This window comes from Gambusia affinis, linkage group LG09 (assembly GCF_019740435.1).
Source record: "Gambusia affinis linkage group LG09, SWU_Gaff_1.0, whole genome shotgun sequence".
NCBI classification, from domain to species: domain Eukaryota; kingdom Metazoa; phylum Chordata; class Actinopteri; order Cyprinodontiformes; family Poeciliidae; genus Gambusia; species Gambusia affinis.
This window is the reverse complement of record NC_057876.1, coordinates 5,420,202-5,440,592: the sequence shown is the minus strand read 5'-3', so window position 1 is coordinate 5,440,592 and position 20,391 is coordinate 5,420,202. Positions and strand designations below refer to the sequence as shown.

At 40.8% G+C, this 20,391-nt stretch overlaps 1 protein-coding gene across 3 annotated transcripts in view; it reads right to left on the bottom strand.

The window, feature by feature from the left end:
- Window positions 1-18,980, bottom strand: part of pigg (phosphatidylinositol glycan anchor biosynthesis class G) — an 88,407-nt gene extending 69,427 nt beyond the window's left edge. For all 3 annotated transcript variants that reach the window (XM_044127417.1, XM_044127416.1, XM_044127418.1), the window contains exons 1-4: window positions 18,578-18,980; window positions 18,279-18,484; window positions 6,705-6,914; window positions 4,630-4,818 (exon numbers count right to left, since the gene is read on the bottom strand). In XM_044127417.1, the coding sequence (XP_043983352.1) occupies window positions 4,630-4,818; window positions 6,705-6,914; window positions 18,279-18,484; window positions 18,578-18,731 (759 nt within the window). In that variant the 5' untranslated portion in view covers window positions 18,732-18,980. The remainder of the gene's footprint in view (window positions 1-4,629; window positions 4,819-6,704; window positions 6,915-18,278; window positions 18,485-18,577) is intronic.
- Window positions 18,981-20,391: the final 1,411 nt, after the last annotated feature.

The following is a 20,391-nucleotide window of genomic DNA, read 5'->3' as shown; positions in this document are numbered from 1 at the left end:
GCTGCAGAAAAGAGCCTGACCTCGGCTGCGTTTCAGAGCCCCGGTGGCTCGTTGTAACCCACACTCAGTGGGAAAATAAAGAAGGCAACCTCCTGTTCTGGGTTGTACCTATTGGAAGCTTGTTATAAATGTCACAGGGCCCAGGAGAGCCGAGGCAAAACCTCGAGAAAAAGTACAAAGCACCGCTGATCCCGACCCGGTCTTTCCTTTCAGCTTACAACCAGACACAATTAACTTCTGTTCCTCGCAATGAAAGCCTAAAGCTTTGGGGGCAGCAGAGCGCATTTACCAGAACAAGCAAACTCCGTCTAAACGGCGTCCGACAGCTGAGATCTAAAGCCTGGGGATTCAACTTAACACCTTAAACAGTTGAGCAAAGGTAAGAAGTATTTACTGGCATAATTACTAACACAGGAGTGAGTAACACTGAATCACAACAAAAGTCCAATTTCTGCCGACGTAACCTCAATAATCAAGGGTGTCCACCAGGGTTCTGTCCTTGGATCAGTTCTGTTCGCCTTTGATTTAAGTTCTATATCTTCATTATGGAACTGGAAATCCCATCCTCATGCTGATGGAACGGTCCTGTTTTCTTGTGTGAAATGTTTATTTTAAAACTTTTAACCTGGAGTGGTAAAAAAAAAAGAAAAAAAGTGTAAAAATTAAAAAATAATAAAGTGAAAGTTAACTCGAGCAACTTTTTCTGCTGGCAACTTTGTAATTAAGTGTCAGACAACACAAAAAGCAAAACTGGGTGCAAATTTCTCCAAATCAGAATGTTCTGAACATAACAAAAGACCAAGATGTCCACTGGAAGCTCACAAGCCAACACAATGCACAACCCTAGCTTTTCTGTGCTACTACTGCACTCTGTTTGTACCAGAACCTGAGCACAGAATGGTCAAAAGGCGCCATCTTTCACAACAATCAGGGGAGTGTTGATGCAATCTTGGAAAAAAGTGAAACACGTCTATGCAAAACACCCCCTAAAAAATGTCTCAGTCAATACAATAATCCTAAGGCACGTTTTTATGACGTCGCCTGTGGACTGATCCCTTTCCGACTGCAAGAGTTGAGATGGTGCCGGAGTTCTTCCGGCTCTCCTAAACTGCCAAAGATGTATCTGGTAGGTAACGGGCCAAGTGCAAAACGCCACGGGATGGGGGCAACATGTGCCGTCTTTTCTGAAGTCATTAAGGGAGACATTTCTCCTTCCAAAAACAAACTGTTTGCATTTCCCTCACTTGTCAAACTTGTTGAAGAGGTGGGTGTCCTACTGCAACTCTGCTCTAATCGTTTAATCTTTCACCACGCAGTGCTGGTAGAAGTGTTGTGGTAAAAATGGCTGATTGAGCATTTTTCAAGTTCTGTGTGTTTGTGCTCGTTTATGTTGCCTATTCAGAACCTCTTCTGGTCCATTGGTCCTGAAGACCAATGGACCTTATTGGGATCATAGCCAGGACATGATGACCGACAGTAGGAATTTCCTGCAACGGACACCACTTTTCTTTTTTCTTTTGTGCCACCCTAAAAATTTTTTACTGAGCCAAGCCAAGGAAAACGGTCTGGGCCCCCACCAAGGACAGAGCTACTTTTTAAGGGTTAGCTCTGGTGGAAAGATGCGAGTTCAGTTTTAGGTAAGCTTAGCAAAATACCAGTAATAGAGCTGGACAAATCAGCAGTTTAATAAAAATCAATGGACTTCAACACGTAGTCCTAATATGCTGGGCCAGACAATAAGAAGGGCTTACAGTGGTGGCAGCCCAGGACTCTGACGTTTGGGGTGTAGAAGCCAAAAGACTTTAATTTCACTTTTTGTTTTTTACAATTGCTTGCATAGATCCATATCTGATGAATTGCCTTAATATTTAATGATTTTTATGAATGTGAACAATACTCAAATATGGATAAGACCAGAACCAGCACCAGCCCAGGGGCCCACATCTTTCTGAATCCGGCCCTGCTAATATGGGTAGAAATACAAACTGCCGTAACTGTGTGTGTGTGGTGTGTGAGGGCTAAATGTTAATTTCCTTAAGTTTCAATAGAAAAAACTGCTCTCATACAAATTCCCTAAACCATCCCACTATTATTCCGTTTCCTTTTTTTTTGTACCTTCAATCAGTTTCTGTTTTTCTGCAGGTCTCAGAAACTTTACGCATCAAACGGCAACCGTCACCCTACAAACTCAAAATCTCAGGAAGAGAAGATTGAGGCCATGAGCTCAACATTAACACAAAGGTCCAACCGAGGCCTTCCTGACCGCGAGGTCACGATACCCAATCTTGTTTTTAATAGAACATGATGCATCTCTCTGCTCAGCAGCCGAAGCGTGTCTCTGCACGGTAAAACAAAAAAGAGAGAGACAACTGGCACCTCATTACAAACGGAGCGGTGAGGGGCTGTCATCTGAATCCGACGCTCCGTTCCCCCCCCCCTCCTCCCCTTGCAGCTGGGAGCCGTTGGTCCTTCAGGATGTGGCGGCAGATGACGCGCGCCGAAACACTCCCACATGATGCGATCGCAGCGAGAGGGGACCAGAGAAAACATCGGCGTTGTGCGACGCCCCGTAGGACTCCACAGGGGCGGATTTATATTTACATTCACACAAACGGGACGTTAATGAGGCTGTAAAACACATTTCAGTCCAAAAACAAACAACCAAGGGCGTGCTGTGGTGGCGTAGGGGATGGCGCAGCCCACATTTGGAGGCCTTTGGTCCTCGACGCAGCCGTCACAGGTTCGATTCCCGGACCCGGCGACATTTGCCACATGTCTTCCCCCCTTTCCTGTCAGCCTACTGTCATATAAGAGCCACAAAAAGACCCCCTGGAGGAGGACAAAAAAAAAACAAGCATGCAGGCCTCATCAAAAGCCTAGAGAAACAATAAATGTTTAGACTTAATTAGCAACTTTTTGGGACATGCTGGATGAGCGAATCTAAAATAAACCCCAACGTGTTTAAGGCCTGCACCCTTTTCGTTTCCTGCCTCAAAAAAAAAAAAAACAACACGAAGCAAAGGAGAAGGGGGAAATTGGGCGCTTTACGCAGACATGACTTGACAACTTAAGTAGCAGCTATATATCTGAATGACAACGAGACAATGCCCATTAGGAGAGCATGCACAGCGCAGAGTCAATATGCATGTACTGCAGTCGGCCGCTGCTGATGAAAGATAACGGTTTATTAAATCTCTGCGGTCGATGCGACAGATCACATAACGACGGCCGACAGCCCCACAAATGACCTCAGTAAGCAAATAGCCAGAACCTGATAGTGTTATATAGTCACAGATTGCATTGGTTACTTCTTACCTATTGATCACTGTTTAGTTTTTGCATATTTTAAAGCCTTTGTTAGGAAATAGTATTTCAATAACATTGACTAAAGTTGGAGGAAAAAACAGCTGGGCTTCAAATCAAACTTTTTTTTTTTAAATTATGGTTTTTTGTTTTTTTTTGTGCTTTTTTTAGTAAGAAATAATCAACTTAATGCAATCCTTTTAGGTTTTACTGCTGCAACGACAGCTGGAGAAAAGTTTCTGTGACCTCCCACAGTTATTTTTGAAAGTATCTCGAAGCTGAGCGGGTACCGGAAAGTTCTTCTCTCAGATATTTTGAGGTTGTTTTTAAAAAACAAAAAACAAACCAGGTGAACAGTGAAGAACTTCTGCAGCTGATAAAACGATAAAACCATTCTAAATATTTGTTCTGAACCGACGTCTGATCTCTGACACAGTTCAGTTCAATATAAGACACTTTATGTATCCCAAAGGGAAATGAAATGTCATAATTCATATCATCCAAGTATATTCAAACAGTATTCGGACGCCGATGCCGTTACAATGAAAAAATCTTACTGGACGATAAATCGTCCCGAAAACAATCTTGATAAACAATAATATTGTTGTTTTGGCACCATTTTCACGTCGTAGTGTATTGATAATGACATAACAAGTTTACCTTCTGAAGACCAAGTTTCATATAGAAACTGAAAGAGATTTTGAATAACTTTAAAAATAAAAAAAATTCCTCCCCCCAAAAAACAAACAAAAAACAAAAATGACCAAAAACAATAAATAATACAGAAATAAAAACCACACACACTAAAATCATGAATGAAATACATTACGGTGTCTCTGTAAATAAATCTGTAAAAAATAAATAATCATCAGAATGGAAATGATCAAGCTCACTGCAATTTATCATGTGATTATCTGATTAACTGATTAATTGATTAATTGCTTATTCAGATTTGTTGCAAGGGTCATTCTTGCAACAAATCTGAAGAAGCCTCAAGACTGTCATAACATGCCGACAGCAAAGACGATATCCTACAGTAGCAAGTCCTGGATGACATCATCAGGTTTTAGCAAGAACTGCTAATCCGCCTCGTTTGCTTTTGCCACTCCTCTTTAAACCTATCTTTACAGCTCCTCCAGGGTCTGAGGTCGTAGTTCTTCCATTATTTCAGATTTTGAAACGCTAACCAAAGGTTTCCAGTTGTACAAACGAAACCCTGTTGCCACGGTTACGCAACGTAGCGACTCTCCAAAGGCTAATGGCGTCATCCAAAACCGGAGGGAACAACTGTCTTGAATGTGCGACGCTGGCAGAAAACGGACTCACCTTGGAAACGAGGGAACCGTGGATCTTCTTCAGGACGTCGTCCATCTCCAGCAGCTTGGGTCGGACGAGCGAGCTGTGGGGCCCGCTGATGTGGCCGATGTGGTCCAGGCCCAGGTAGTGGAGGATCAGCACGTCCCAGTCGTCTCTCTTCAGGGTGCTGTCCAGGTGGCGGGTCACGTTGTTGTCCACCTGAACCGCAACAACAGGGACACTAAGAGACGACGTTCAACATTCTCTCCAGAGGTTGGAGACGCGACACACGTCAAAATCTAGCAAGAAAGAAAAAAAAAAGGGTAAATAATGGAACGTAATCGCCTTAATCTGTGCTACAAACACAAGCCGTGTTTGTGGTGACGTGCTCTGCAACCAGCAAACCTGCAGGATAAACTAGAACAGCTTGTTGGGTCCCGCCAGTGCAGCTGCTGAGCATTTCTTGAGTGATCTCAGCTCTCCGAGTCCCCCGTTTGATTCGCTGCCTTCTCCACTTTAATGCAGAAACTTTACAATCCCCAGGATTTATACACCTTCTTCGCGTTTTGTCACATTACAGCCATAAACCTCGATGCACTTTATTGGAATTGAGCGCGACAGTTAAAAATGTGCCAGTGAAACGTCAGCCGCGCATTTGCATTCATGCGCTTCTAATCCAGCACTCCTAAATGAAGTCAGGTGAAATATATCGCCTCGAGTAACTGACGTCAACATGTGTTCAAATTTAATCGCTTTAAGTGAACAAACAGGTTCGTGAACACAACAGACAAGTCAGGGAGGTGTTTAAAGCAAAATTAGACGATAAAACAGCTCGACATCTCGCAGAGCTCTGTTAAACCTGTGATCTAAAAGTGGAAAAAGTATTTTTTTAAAATTAATAAATGCTTTAGACTTGGATCTGGCCAAACTATAAAAGAGGGGCCAGACAAAAGTCAGAAAAGTCATGTTAGAATCCAGCATGTAAGGGAAAGACGAGATCCAAAATGTAACTTTTCATGGGCAAACAGGCCTGTCACCATAACAACTTTGCTGGACGATAAATTGTCCCAGAAATTATTGCGATAAATGATAATATTGTTGCGTTGAGACTATTTTCAAGTAATGTGTTAATGATGTGTTAATAATAATTAATCATATGTGTTAATATTGCAAGCAATTGCAATAATTATGTAATTAATTAATATGCAAGTTAATAATAACTTGCATACAAAAATGCAAGTTCGGCCTCTCAAAAACCAATAAACTTCAATTTTGAAAAGCACTCTTACTACTGGATCTGGAAGATATCTTAAATATTAAAAATAAATAAAACACAACAACCAAACGCAGTAAATAAAATGGAAAATAAAAGCCACACATGACCAAAATATAAAATTAAATATTAAGCCTCTGTAAACAAAATTGGCCTTTAAAAAGCATTAAACATCAAGCTAATTTTGTGTCCCATCAGACCGTCAGTTCCAGAAATCACACACGCCCACACACACGCACACACAAATAAAACAAGCTTGTGAAAGTGCATGTGGGGTCAGTGTGACCCCACCAGGTTCAAAATGCTGTTCGAAGAACCATCTGTGCTCCATATTTCTTATTCAGGCCCTTTTGCTCGCCTGGAGATCAAATCGTACACATACTTTCAATGCATCAGAGCTACATTTATATCATAGTATAGTTTTGCCGAATTTTTCATCAAAAATAATAGAATCTTTACTGCTATGAGGGAAAGGGCAAAGCAGGCGAGATATTTTTAAACAATATTACACCTCCGGTTTGCTTTCTTCTTCTGTCTTTTAATCCCCATAAACTCTGTGGATCATTCAAAGTTCTCACATTGTGAAAGCCGTGTTAAACGTGACTCACTCCGAGGCGCGTGTCTGAACATCAATCTTGTCGCTGACATGGCAAAGCAGGTTTATTTCATTTCTTTCATCATTCCTCATCAATCTTCTTTTTTTTTCTTTTCCTCCCCTCCAAATTTCCGTATCACATAAAGCACCTGGGGCTTTAATCCTTCACTAGCATTCGCAGAAAAACCCATCACTCAACGGCGCGGACTGTTTACAGCCGATTCAACTCCCGCTCACCTCGGTGTAGTCGGACACGAAGAACGAGGTTGTTCCGTCGTACTCCAGGAAGTGCTTCGGGAAGAGGCGGACCCACGTGTCGTCCCCGTAGAAGACGATGCGCTTGCCGGCCGTTTTGGCCTGCCAGATGAGGTTGTCCTCCAGGAGGGCGGGGGAATTCAGGTTCATTACCACGTCGATGAAGCCCGGGATGCTGCCGGTGGTGAGAGCCTGCAGAGGGAAAGGTTTCAGCCTCAATGACCGACTTGGAATGGATTTACATGACCTTAGATTGTCACTGGGTTGAACGCAGATTCGTAAATCCGGTGCTTTGTATGGCTAAATGATAAAAGCTTATCATTTTTGCGTATCTGAGAAACCACTTTGTCATTCAAATAAGGCCAAAAATGATTCAGTGGTTTAATTACGATGAATCGAGTATTGAAATAACTCTCCACTAATTTAGTAACTAATTAATTGTTAACTGGAACAAACATACTCTTAAATAAAATGCCACTTACTGAGACAAAAAATGACCATATTCAGACCAGTAATTAAGCCAAAAATGTTCAATGTGTGTATAAATTTGGCTTTTCAGATCAAATCCCCTTTGTCTGTAAGTATGTTGTAGCCAAAACTTGTCAAGTGGCAGTTTTAGCTTCACTCGGTTCAGATTTTTGAAGACTTTAAGTAATGGCTTCCCTTGTGACATTTTTCCATAAAGGCCCAGCTTTCCCACCTGAGCTGTGGATCTTTGTAGCTCCTCCAGAGTTACCATGGGCCTCTTGGCTTCGTCTCTGATTAATACTCTCCTGATCCAACAAGCCTAGTTTATGTGGATCACCATTTGTTCATAGGGTTAGCAGCTGTGTCATAATTTTCAGATGATGGATTAAACAATGCAGAGCTCTGTGGCCTTCACTCTGTATTAAGCTACACACTAATTAGGTGACTTTTGAAGGCAAATTGGTTGCACTGGGACTTAATTTAGGGCTTGAATACAATACACCGAGTTTTCTTTGTAAACAAATGTGAAGTCCATGCATCATTTTCCTTCCCCTGACACTTTATGTTATATATTTCATTGAGGTGCGTCTAAGTTTGTCATAACAAGAGAAGAAGTGGAAAACTTGATGGGGTGTAGACACTTTGTCAATATTCTGCTAATGGTGAAACCCCCCCTACAATTTTGGAAGTGTGGTGTTTCAATTAAATAAGAAACAAAATTTAATTACACATGAATAAGTTTGTTCACGTGAGAAGTCATTAGAAAACATCATCCTCCGACTACTTCCTGTTTTTTTTTCTTCTTCGTGGTTTGCACCAGTAACATCCGGTTGTAAATCATGAGACTCCTGTGATGTAAAAAAAAACAAAAAAAAAAAACTGTTTCCATTGCAGTTTTGCTAAATAAACCCATTTTGACAAGGCGCGATAAAAACCACCACGCCCTAGCGGTGTGTTTGAAATTGCCATGTTTCTATTAAGAAATTTTATTTTCAAAGTGTCAAATTGAGCAATCATGTGATCGATGGAAATGAATTTAATATTAGCTTCCAGGACAGAATCTGCTCCACCCCTGAAGAAGGAGACTCATGTGATGCTGCTTTCACCAAAACACTGAGTGTGCAGACATTAGCAAACTGTCACTTACCCCCTCCGTGAGCTGCCGAGGGCACAGCCCGACGTCCTTCATCATGTTCGAAAATACACAGAGATTAGCGATGTTTATTGTGCGATAACCCAGCCGTGAACAAAAACTAGTGAGTGTTGGGAGGGTGGGCAGGGAAACTCTATTAAATCATTGCCTAAAGCACCGTCTTAGTGTTGATGTATCTGTCTGTGTGTGTGTACTTGTGCTTATATAATCCGGTCTTCCACTTCACATCTAAGTATTTTGTTCATCTTGTCAACTTTTACGTTTGCAGACAAAACACTTTCTCTTTGTTTGTTCCAATCTGTGGTGCTGTTTGAGAAGTGCTTTAACTCGTCTATACCTACGCCACCAAACAGAAGCTCTTAAAAAAAACAAAAAAAACAACCACCCACACGTAAAACAGAAACACCAAAAAGTGATGAGCCTTTTCTTATCCATGATCAAATGGAAATGTATATTTTACTAGTGCAAAGACACAACATTTTGGTATTGAAGGAGGAGGTTCCAACGACAAATTGTCCCAGTAATTATTGCGATGAGCGATATTGTTGTTGTTGTTTTGAGGACACTTTGTGTAATACATTGAATCTGGCGTAATAAGACCAGTTTGCTCTCTCAAAGACCAATTAACTTCACACTGAAACCGGAAGATATCTTAAACGTCTAAAAAATAAAAAGCAACAACCAAAAACAATAAATAAAACAGAACCAAAACTAGAAATGAAATGAATCAAAATTTCTCCGTAAACAAAATTTCCCTTAAAAAAAAAAAAACACTCAGAATTGAAGTCATCAAGCTAATTTCATTTATGTGATTAGTTGATTAATTCAAGCTTAATTCTAGGCTAAATATGCTCTGAAAACATCAACCTGTGGTTCCTCTGACACAGTTTGCCCTTGTCCCATTTGAAGCGTAATGACAGAGTCAGTACAACACGATGAAGAAAACAGCTTCAGGTTACCATAGGAGCTAGAAGGAGCTCAGCATACAATATTAAGGCTAAGCATATCAAAGCAAACCTGTTCTGTTTTATTCAGGTGAGCTTCCGAGTTTTACATGCAAGTGAAACGCCGAATATAGATTTGAATGCAGGCTCACAGAAGTTATGGTTACCAAGGCTGACAGGACTGAATGCAGTAAATGAGATGCAGGCATGTTTGTAATCAGTTGGCTTTATTTCTGTGCAAATACTTCTGTCCAAAACCCTGAGGGAGATCATGCATAGTGACACGGAGAGAAAGCTCTACAACGGGCCAATATACTAGACCTTTACTCACCTATTTTAGCTTCAGTTTGATTTTTAAAAGTTGGGGTCAAAGCAGAAATTTCAAGAAAACTTTGTTCCTCAGCTATATATTTTTTTTAGCCTTTTGGGTGACTCTTTTGTTTCAGATGCTTATTACAGGGAAGGGATGGATGATTCTGCTGCAAAACCAAGTTTTGCTTTCTGCCCATTCAGCTGCACGGAGGTCTCCGGTTTTATAAATAGCAATCTGCTATTTCGCAAATAAAGGTGCGGGTTTATGCTGTGTGAAGATACTCTACAACTGTCCTCTCCGAATGCTTTGAAATTGTTTAAATTGCTCTAGATAGAGAAATCACGTTGAAAAGCTGCCCAGATAAAATGGGTGACTCATCAACATACTAATTACCGGCCCACAGCGTGTGTCCAAGGCCTGCGACGTGGATAAATGTCGCATACAGTAGGAGCGGGGTTTACTGACACTCTCTGGCGTAGTGAGGGTGCCAGAATGCCGGCGGAAGGGGCCGCGTTTCACGTTGCAGAGTCTGGCAATAGATGGGCTCTTTTTTCTTTTTTTTTTTCCACTTTTCTTTTCAGCGACTACTTTCTGCTCGCTTCTGGTAGGAAGACGTTCCTCTACAAACTGAAAAATATCCTTGATCGTCTCAGATCACTCATCAGAAGAAGCCACGTGCCGCTGTGTTCACAACAACCAGGCCGATTCCAGCCTCTCAAACGCCCACAATGCATTGCTTAAAGTGTTGCCATTACCTGAAATCCACTTTCAAATGAAGCACCTCAGTAATGTTCCTGTCTCGCCCAACTGGTTGCGGTCATAATAACTGTTCTAAGAGATGAAAATTTTCCAAAAGAGTAAAATATGACTCAATTGTTAGAGACAGGACTAAAGTTAAATTGAGAATTAAAAGAAGATCTCCAATAAAAGGAGAAACCAAACTCATAATCGTAAAGCATCACTTGCAGCGCTGTTGGCTGTTGGAATGCGGTTCTTCAAAGAAATAATTGCCACAGATAGATTATGCTTTTAGTTAGTTGGTTGAGTCATAAGAGTTGACTGGGTGCAATGCAGTGATGTTAAACAGAAATTAGCAGCTGGTCTGTAATGCCCCCTGCTGGCGGAGTCGTTTTGTTTTGCAAGCCTTTTTGGAGAACAGACTTTCTGAATCACGTTGAGGTTGAGCTGACCAGCAGAGCTACTGCAGACAGAGCAACGTGTTGCCTTACGTGCTCGTTTTCTAAAATACAACAGCGTGACAGCAATAGAAAATGTTTTGTTCCGATCCATTTTGACAGGGTTCTGTTGCATAATGTACAGAAAAATGTTTTCTTTCATCCAAGGGAAACAATATAGCTACCATACATCCAGATCTCTGGTCCTCCTCTGTAAATATTTGAGGTATCTAGCTGCTAGTCATAGTTTCCATTCTCTTCAGAGTTTTATAGGAGTAAGGTCAGCAGACTGGCTAGGGCTCTACATAACCTTAATGTGACTCTTCTTTGGCTAGTCCTGTGACATCTTGGTTGTAGGCTTTGTGTCAGTATAATTCTGGAAAACATCGGCAAAGCTCAGACTAAGCAAAGAAGGTTCATGGCCATTCAACAATGCACAGTTGAGCCAATGGAAAGCCTTGATCTTGACTGATCATAGCACTTGCCTCTGTCTTTGCTTGATCATTTAGATGTTCGCTAACTAAAGACAGGCTTTTAACATGTGCCTTCTACAGCACGGGGTGGCAAGATTTCAGTCCATTACAATCTAGTGGGTTATCTGTAAAGTTGGTCCCTAACTGTCTTCAGATAAATAAGACTCTCTTACAATGACTCAAGTCCAGATGGAGCAGATTGTCATTTGCAGATTTCCATTTCCCCAATTACTGTATCAACATCTGGGTTGCACAGTCGAGCAGTTATCACTGTTGCCTTGCAGTAAGAAGATCTGGGGTTTGAATTCTGGACTGGGGAGTCTTTCTGCATGGAGTTGCCAGTTCTTTTAGTTCAAGCCAATACTTTGGCTTCCTCCCATAGACCAAAAACACAACTGTGTGGTTAACTGATCTCTCTAAATTGTCCTTAGGTGTGCATAGTTGATCGCTCACTCACTGCTGAAGATAGGCACCGGCTACCCCATGACCCTTCCAGGAATGGGAATGGTGTATGTATACGATGGATGGATGAATGGATGGATGCATCTGTAGAGGTCTTACATTCCAACCTTGTGCAGATATACCACCTTGCCTTTTTGCAATAGTTTGGTCTTATCCACGGTGGCAGAGAGGTTTGAAACCTCTCCACCACCAGAAACCAGTTGGGGTCGGGAATGTCTAAAAAACATTGGTCAGGTTTGTAGGGGATCCGATTCTTGTCTGACTTTTAACATGTAAATATTCCTTATACATTTGGAATAAAACACCCACCTAACATGCAAGAAATCACAATGAAACCTTAAATTAAAAATGCCCTGGTCTGAGACTGAAAGATGCATGAAACGTGATCTATGAATAAAGTTGACTTGACTTTAGATAATTACACCGTCTCGCATAAATTTCATGAAAGTCTACTTTGTGACATACTCAAACATAGACAAAAATGTGAAATACATCACTATTTGAAGGATAAACATTTGCCCACTCAAAATACAACCTGCCTTACCGAATTGTAATGTATATATTTTGTCATAAAAGGAGAAATGAATGAATTTTGTTAGATGTGAGAGAAAAAAATTCAAGTTTGAAGATTTTTTTGTGTGTTGTACAATTTTTGCAAGACTTTCCATCTTCTTTAAAATAAACTACATCCTGCATCAGGGAAAGAGAGAAATTGGCACCGAATGGCCGCCTGTCTTTGTCCTTCATTATCCCTACATCTTTCTCTAAACCCTCGGATTACAGGGAAACATCTGCCTCCCTGCACGTCCACATAAACCTCAATCCTCTCCATGTCCTCCCCCTTCTCTACACCACTCTGCAGGACGCTTCATTTCATCACAGCCAAGACGATAGAGAACCAGGAGTAAAGGTGAGAGAGGGTGCCTCAGTCAGTAAAGCCCAGTTACAACATTTTCACATCACTAAAACAAAGGCTGGACAGAACTACTGGACATAGATTTAATCTTACTTTAATCTCTCTATAGTCGACTGTACTTTTTGCCAAACTGATCAGTGTAACATTTGGCATACTTATATTCAACACCAGCTTTACAACACAGAAAACAGTTTGAAGCAATTTAAGCCTCAGAGATTTATAGGAGATGTGCAAGGAGGACACTTTTGCTCTTTAATAAAAATAATGAAGGCCAGAGTGGAAACACGGCCAAAGACCAATAAGTCTGGATCAATGTTCTTTGGACAGTCTGAGAGAACAGGTTTGGTATGAGGCATTTCAGGAAAATAACCTCATGCCAGTAGTGAATCATGGAGGTGGGAATGTTTTGCGCCAGGAAGACCAGCTCAGCTCACCGTCATAGAATCCACCATGAATTCTGGCATAGAACCTGTAAAATTATTAAAGCTGAAGCAGAAATGGATAACCCAAACCCAAAACAAACCTCACTCTATAGCCCACATCTGGATTTTATTGAGGTGCTGTATTGTGACTTGTGGCCTAGATTAGCTGTAACGGGCTGGGATATCATGTTTTCCTCAGCTAATAGGCTCGTTTTTGCAAAAGTGTTGGTGTTTACCTACAATTGGGTCACTCTATTTCACTAGACAAGTTTTTTTTTTAAATGATCGGACATTGGTATATGTGAACAATTCTTTTATTGGGCAGCCTGCAAATGTCCTTCAGGAAGTTGTTTGGCCGTGTCATCATTGAGCTACAACTAAAGCAGAATGCTTCACAGATGAAGCCCCATCCATGCAGTCATTACATCATACCTCAGCGATAGCTTTAGTGTTGAGATTAGCCTGTTTTAGAATCAGTCGAAAGGTGCAGAAACTTCTAGAATGGAAACCATTTAAAACAGTGGATCCGTTTTAGCCTGGTGAAAGCCAGTCCTTGTTCTACGATTCACTTCATCCAGAGGGTCTGGACAATCAGCTATTGAGGAATGATTGCTTCTTGGAGAACTTGACTCAGTTGGAGTTGTAAACTTTACCCAATTGCTAACGTTTGCCCGTAACATTTATAACGCAGCAGTTGTACGCTGTGAAGTTTACCCGAAATTGTTTACGCTGTAAACCACCATCCTCCACTATGAAGAGAGAAATGAAGAGCCGAACAAGATGGCTGCTAATTTAATATTTGGAAATGTGGCCAACGTGGGCTGAACGGCTTTGTTCACTTCCTCCAGTGCCATTGCTAAAGCCACAGGTAGACTGCAATTCTAAAAAACAACTTCTTCTGTTTGCTGATTGGCCCCGTACTGGTCTACGTAGGGACAAGAGGGGGTTTGGCTGATATACCAGTGAGGTCATACCTCCTTTGGGGCTTAACCTTTTTAAGACAGTGGAAATGACTGTTGACTCCCGGAGAACTCAAAATGTACACAGGAGCTGCTGGTCACCTTCTACATCACCGGTAGTGTTTGTCCATCACTGTGTGGTTTGACAGACTACAACAAACAGAGAGGATCATCAGGGCTGACCTTACCTCCATCCACGACTTGTACAGGTTACAGGTTGGGAAAAGAGCAGCCACCATCTGTGCAGACCCCACACATCCTGGACACAAACTGTTTAGACCTTTACCTTCAAGTCTGCCCAACGCAATCAAGTCAGAATTAGTTTTTTCCCCCAATGGCTCCAATACTCTTTCATATTTCTAACAGGGCTGGGCGATATGAACATAAGGTTTTATCACAATATTCTGCGATACCATGGTGATAACGATAGAAGCGAGTTAAGAAGTGTGATTTGTTTCATGAACTGCAGATGGTAACTTTATTTTCAAATTTATTGGTATTTATTGAAGCTTTTATTGAATAAACTGGAGAAAATAGTAAAACAATTAAACCTGACAATAAAGGTTTGACTGTTTGTTAAATTTTTGTTAAATTTTCGGGAGGTTTAAACATCATTAATTGGGAATTATTGTAACAATGATAAATCTATATTCTTATGATAAAAAAATGTATCACGATAAATGATAAACGATACGATAAATGCCCATCCCTAATTTCTAAGTAAAATTTCTTTAGAAGCTACAAATGACAAAATAATACTTTTGGCCTTAATAATTTACAACTTTTAAAAAGAAATCTAAATTGGCATCAGCAGTTTTAAGCTTTACAAAACTGTAGTCAGGAAATCATTCACAGAAATCCCTGACTGGAGATGGCGGCAGTGAGCCAGGTTACTTTGGTGGGCCAGTGAGAGTTTGGACGGCATGCTTTCTCATATGTCATAATTTTGTTTGATAATTAGAACTCAAATTAAAACATGTTGCGCAAGAGAAAACCCATCTGCTTCAAGCAGGGCCGCGAAGAACCCCGGGGCATCACACCAAACCACAGCACGTTGGCTCCAGTACACCTTCTCAAAAACAAAAACCACTCACCTCTCAAGACTAAACTAATTCTCTAATGAGAAAGAGTGACTGATTTTGTTTCCTTGATCAGGAATATGTTTAAGTAAACATCAGCTGTGCACTTCGTCAAGAAGCCGTTGAGTGTGAATTCTGCCTTCCCAACCATTTCCTCAAGACATCACTGAGGACGATTCTGTCCACGCCGTCTTTTCTCTGCAGCAGCGCTCCTCCAGGCTGATGTGTGGCTCCCGTCTCCTTGGGTTGAGACAGCTTGACACCGTCAGCACATCCACATTCTTTTCCGCCACCATCGAGAAAGCATAAATATCGCCTCTTACTTTTTTTCTCCCCCTCTGACGCGGGAGAAGAAAAAATATTCGACTTTACCCTTCAGCTTTTGTGAGACGCCTTTCGTCCACCTCCTCCCTGCCCCGGCGCCTACAGGATACAGAGTAAGCTAAGCTGATTATTTACAGGTGGAAAAAAAACCCATAAAAATATCATTGCCTTTGCAACCTGGTTCCTCCGCTACTGACAACAACTGCTGACTCGCTGCTGTTCACAGCAGTCGGTTCGCCGTCTCGGCGTGTTTCAGCACAACAAACTGTCATCGGCAGCAAGCGCAACATGACTGCCATACCGCCGTTCCCTCTCGGCTCGGCAGTACTCTCATCAACGCTGCTCTCATCAACATGACGCGTCATCAAAATTTAACAACACGCCCCTTTCTCCTGCCTGTGGATCCAGATCCAGAAAGAACATTTATCTCCCGTTTCTGAAAAGTTACTCATAGTTTCCTTACACTGAATATGTTAAATGTTGGCTCACAAGAGGAATTTTGGGCATTATGTTGTATGCAAAACTCATGTTACGTAAAAAAAACAAAAACAAAAAACTGTTTGACTTGGTGGATAGGTTTGTGTTAAAAATGCACCGATCAATGAGCCAGGGGTCGGAATCAGCCGATATTTTTCTCAGTTTTGCTCTGATTAATTATTGGTTCTTTAAAAAGTTTTGAAAATTTGATTTCTTTTCCCTAATCCTTTAAATGCTTTTAAGGATTGGAGAAAAATGCCTAAGAACTTTCACTGTTTTATGGAACCTGAAACCTGCCTTGATTGATAAATGGGAATGTTTTTGTAATGCCTTTCACTCACATTCAGAACTGCTTACGACTGTTCAACGTGCAGTAAACATTTTTTCTCTCTTTTATGTGATATGATCATGTAAAAAAAAAAAAAAAAAGAAATCCGTCCAACATCTGAACCAACCGGTCGAATGACAAATAAAACCAGAAATCAGTATTGGCCTCTGGGTTGCTGGTTCAAACCTCTGCTCTGTCCTCAATTATTCTGTCACCTCATCTGCTTTACCTTGGCTAACATGTAGCTTCTGTTTTGTTGTAGATTTTCTCCTTCTGGGTGTTAAATGACACTAGATCCTGTGGTTGCTATACACAAGACTGAATCATTAACCCTACACCTCTGTGCTGAACAGCTGATATCAGATGATGTACGATATATCGGCACTAGCATCAGTCTTTGCTAATATTCGTCGCTTTTCAACATATCGGAAATAAAACTGGAATGATATTAACAACCATTATTTATTTTAATCTTGGGTGGTAGTTTTCTTTTTAAAGTCTCTGAAGTGTAGCAAAGTAAGTAAATATACCTATATACTGGTAAATATTGGTTATTAGCCATAACAGGAAGATTAATATCAGATATCGATATCGGCCCAAATTTTCACATCGGTGCATCCCTAGCTGATACGTTTGTTTTCAATGCAACATGATGAATTGTTATGATGTTTTTTTTTTTTTTTTTAGATTAATCACTTTTTTTTTTTAAATAAAAATCCTCTAAACCCAAAACAAGTTGCTACCTATTTTGGGTTTAAACAAGGAAGACCATATCCTGTAAACCAGGGGTTTTCAAAGTATGAAAGGGTGAGCCCCCCTCCAAGGAGCACAATGCCCGCTGCGCCTCCCCCCCCCCCCCCCTTTGAAAAAGTAACTTTAATCGGACTACTGATTACTCCTGGAAAAATTAACTTAGTTATATTACTGACTACTTGATTTGGAAAGTAACTAAGTTACACTAAAAGTAACTTTTTAGTTACTTTCAGCAGCTGCTAACAACAACGCTCTGCCTCCTGTGAAAATCACATTGAGCTTTGCTAATACTTCATTATCAGTTATTTTATAATGGTAACATCAACAATGTGTCTCCACTGATAAGGTTGAACTGAAGAGGAGATTGTACAAAAAACAGTACAAAAAATAAAAAACGTGAGTAATTTGTGTGGTCCACTGTTGTCTGGAAAACTCTAAGAAGGATTTTAAAGCCCCCCCTCATCCTCCAGCCTCCAGATTCTGCGTTACGGCCCTGAGTTTGATGTCAGCGCAGCGCAGCGCACAGATCTCCTACTGCAGCTCCACAGCTCCGATGGCTGCGACACTTACCGTAATATTAATAATTATAACGGTGCTAACTTGTCATTATAATTATTACCAACTACGGACACGTTCATTCGTGGCTGTTTTTACGTTTATTGCGCTGTTCATATTGGTTTCGATGTTTGCAGTTTTCTGGAGCTCAACGCGAAGCTCGATGTCATTCAGAGGTAAAACATTAACTTGACATTAACAAAGACACAGCGGGACGGATCATCCGGGAAATGATGGACAAGGAGAGACTGAATAAAACTACCTTAATGACGGACAAATTCTGGGATTTATTATGAGTCTCTGCTTATTCCCAACCACAAATGAGTAACTTCACGTTCAAAAACGAGCCCAAAACAACCAGCAACTCGTTAAATTTTCAAGCGACTTAAAAAATGAAGCCCAAAGCCGCTTATAATAATCGGACTTACAGAAACTCAAAATAGTTCCAGTTTTTCCACCAACAAAATGCGATCTCCTCCATTGTTTTACATTTCTGTTGCCTGGCAGAAAGATTACGCAAGAAAAAACTAAAACTATATGAGATTAAATAGTTCTGCCACTGCAGGACGCATTTAAGGCTAACTTAAATTGTTTTACGTATTTAAGACATTTTAAGGCTTTTATTTTAGATTCATAAATGTAAGACTTTCTAAGGATGCGCTAACACCCTGTGGGAAAACCAAGCCTGCAGATGTCTTTGCCACAGACAAAAGCATATTTAAGATGTGAATAAATGTAGCATAAAGAGACCTTACCTTGATCCTTGGCATGGTGACAGTGGGAGGTCTTGCCTTGGCCACGAAGCTGTGGGACGAGCCTTTCTCCACCAGGTACCGGGTGTAGGGCATGTGGGACCCCCCGGCGGGTCCGAACACGAAGTCCTCTCGGAGGGCATCCACCACCATGAGGACGACCCTCCTGAACAGGGGCTGGGGCAGGCGGGTGGAGTTGGGAGGGCTTCCTATGAGGTAAGAACATCTCAGATGAGCTTCACCACAATGAGGGGGACAGACAGGTAGGTAGGTAAGGGGAGGGTGATGCTGGGGGCTCTCACCTGCCAGCGGCTCCGCAGGTAAATCCGACAGCTTGCTCTTGGAGGAGAAAGAAGACTTTACAGGAACAGGGAAGAAGCCCCTCAGGAAGAGGGCAACGCCAAGCACTTCAAATATTAAAATGAAGCAGGCGAACACAGACGAGCGGACTCTCATGGTGGTTTACGGAGCGACTAACTTATTTGAATGGGACAACTCGCTGACGACACACAGGAGCTGCAGCTGCCACGCATCACAGGGACAACCCGCCAAGCTGCGTGTTACCCCGCAACATGTCCGTCTCTCAGGAAAAGTAGCAAACAGTCAATGTTTATACGTATATATGGGATAAAAACACTAATACCAGTTAGCAATGTAGCCATTCATTTTAGCTTCCGCGTTGATAAACTACGGCATGCGACAGAACCAAACAAGACCAACGCGCTTTTAAAAATAACTCTTGGGTTATGTTTTTGTTTGCGTCAGCCTGAACAAGTGTATTAAGCAGGTACAGAAAGTGATTAGAGTCATTGTCAAAAATAAATAAATAAATTCAAAAAAATGAAATAAATAAATTTTTTATGTCATAATTTATCTCAGAATTTTCTGACTTTTATCTCAGGATTTAATTTCAGATTGTTCTGATTTTAATCTGAGAATATTCATACTTCAGTCTCATAATTTGGATTTTTCTACCCTCAAAATTCTGACTTTAACCTCAGAAGTTTCTGACTTTTATTTTATAACTGAATTTGATCTCAGCAGGAGAACTAACTTCCTGGATGTACATATCAGATTTAAGTGACCTTTTACGTGGCAGAGGAAGTCAAAGAATGATCTTAATTTCAGAATTCTGAGGGGAAAAAGTAAGGAAAGCTAAAAAAACTATACCTTACTTTGAATGTCTATTCATTGTTCAAAGGAGTGGCCATTCCAGTTGTGGCGTTTTGCTTATTTTATGCCTTCCCGGTTCAATGAACCTGATTTAAACATGGACTCTCTGCAAAACTGTGACAACCCGAAGAAGGGGTTCAACTGTTTCAATCCAGCATCAGAGGTGGAGAAACTGTAAAAGTAACAGAACGCTGACTGTTGAGGATTTGCATTGGGCACCACAGATCTAAGGTTTTACGATGATGAAATTGCAAATTAAAAAAATAAAATAAATAAACTTACAATATTAAAGTTTTAGTTCTGCTCTTAGAGGAGAAAGAATAAAGAATATCTAAGGCTTAACTTTAGAAAAAGAAATACATTAAAATATTGATTACGTGACTAGACTACCCGTTTGTTCATGTTTGAGCCTCTGCTGCCATCTGCTGGGAGAATTTAGTCTCTGCAAGACAGCTCCGTTTACACCATTCCCCTGGGTTGGGCATTGATTAATGCTCGATTAACGTCCATTCCTATTTTATTTTCGCAAAAAGTAAATAGTGGTGAATATCAAATTAATACACCTCATAAAAATTAGATCCAGATTCCTCCCTTAATAGTTAACATTTATTTCTGGTTCCCTTCAGTGTTAACATCTGTTAACATACCTTGATTTTATATTTTATGGAATTTTAGTAACAGCTAAAGTTGTGGAGTGTAAACACAACATAAAACCCGCCTTCTTAATACCATTTTTTTTTCTTAACATTTCATCTTGCTCCTACACAAAGGCCAGAATTACAGACTGGAAGACCTATAGTTGTTTCTCCACCCCAAATTGTGGACGTCCACAGCTGTAGACTAGCACATTTTTCCTGAACACTTCCATGTTTTAACAAGCACTGACTTATGTTGTTCACTTTTTTTGTTTTTAATAATGCCAATAATGAAATTGCATCACTTT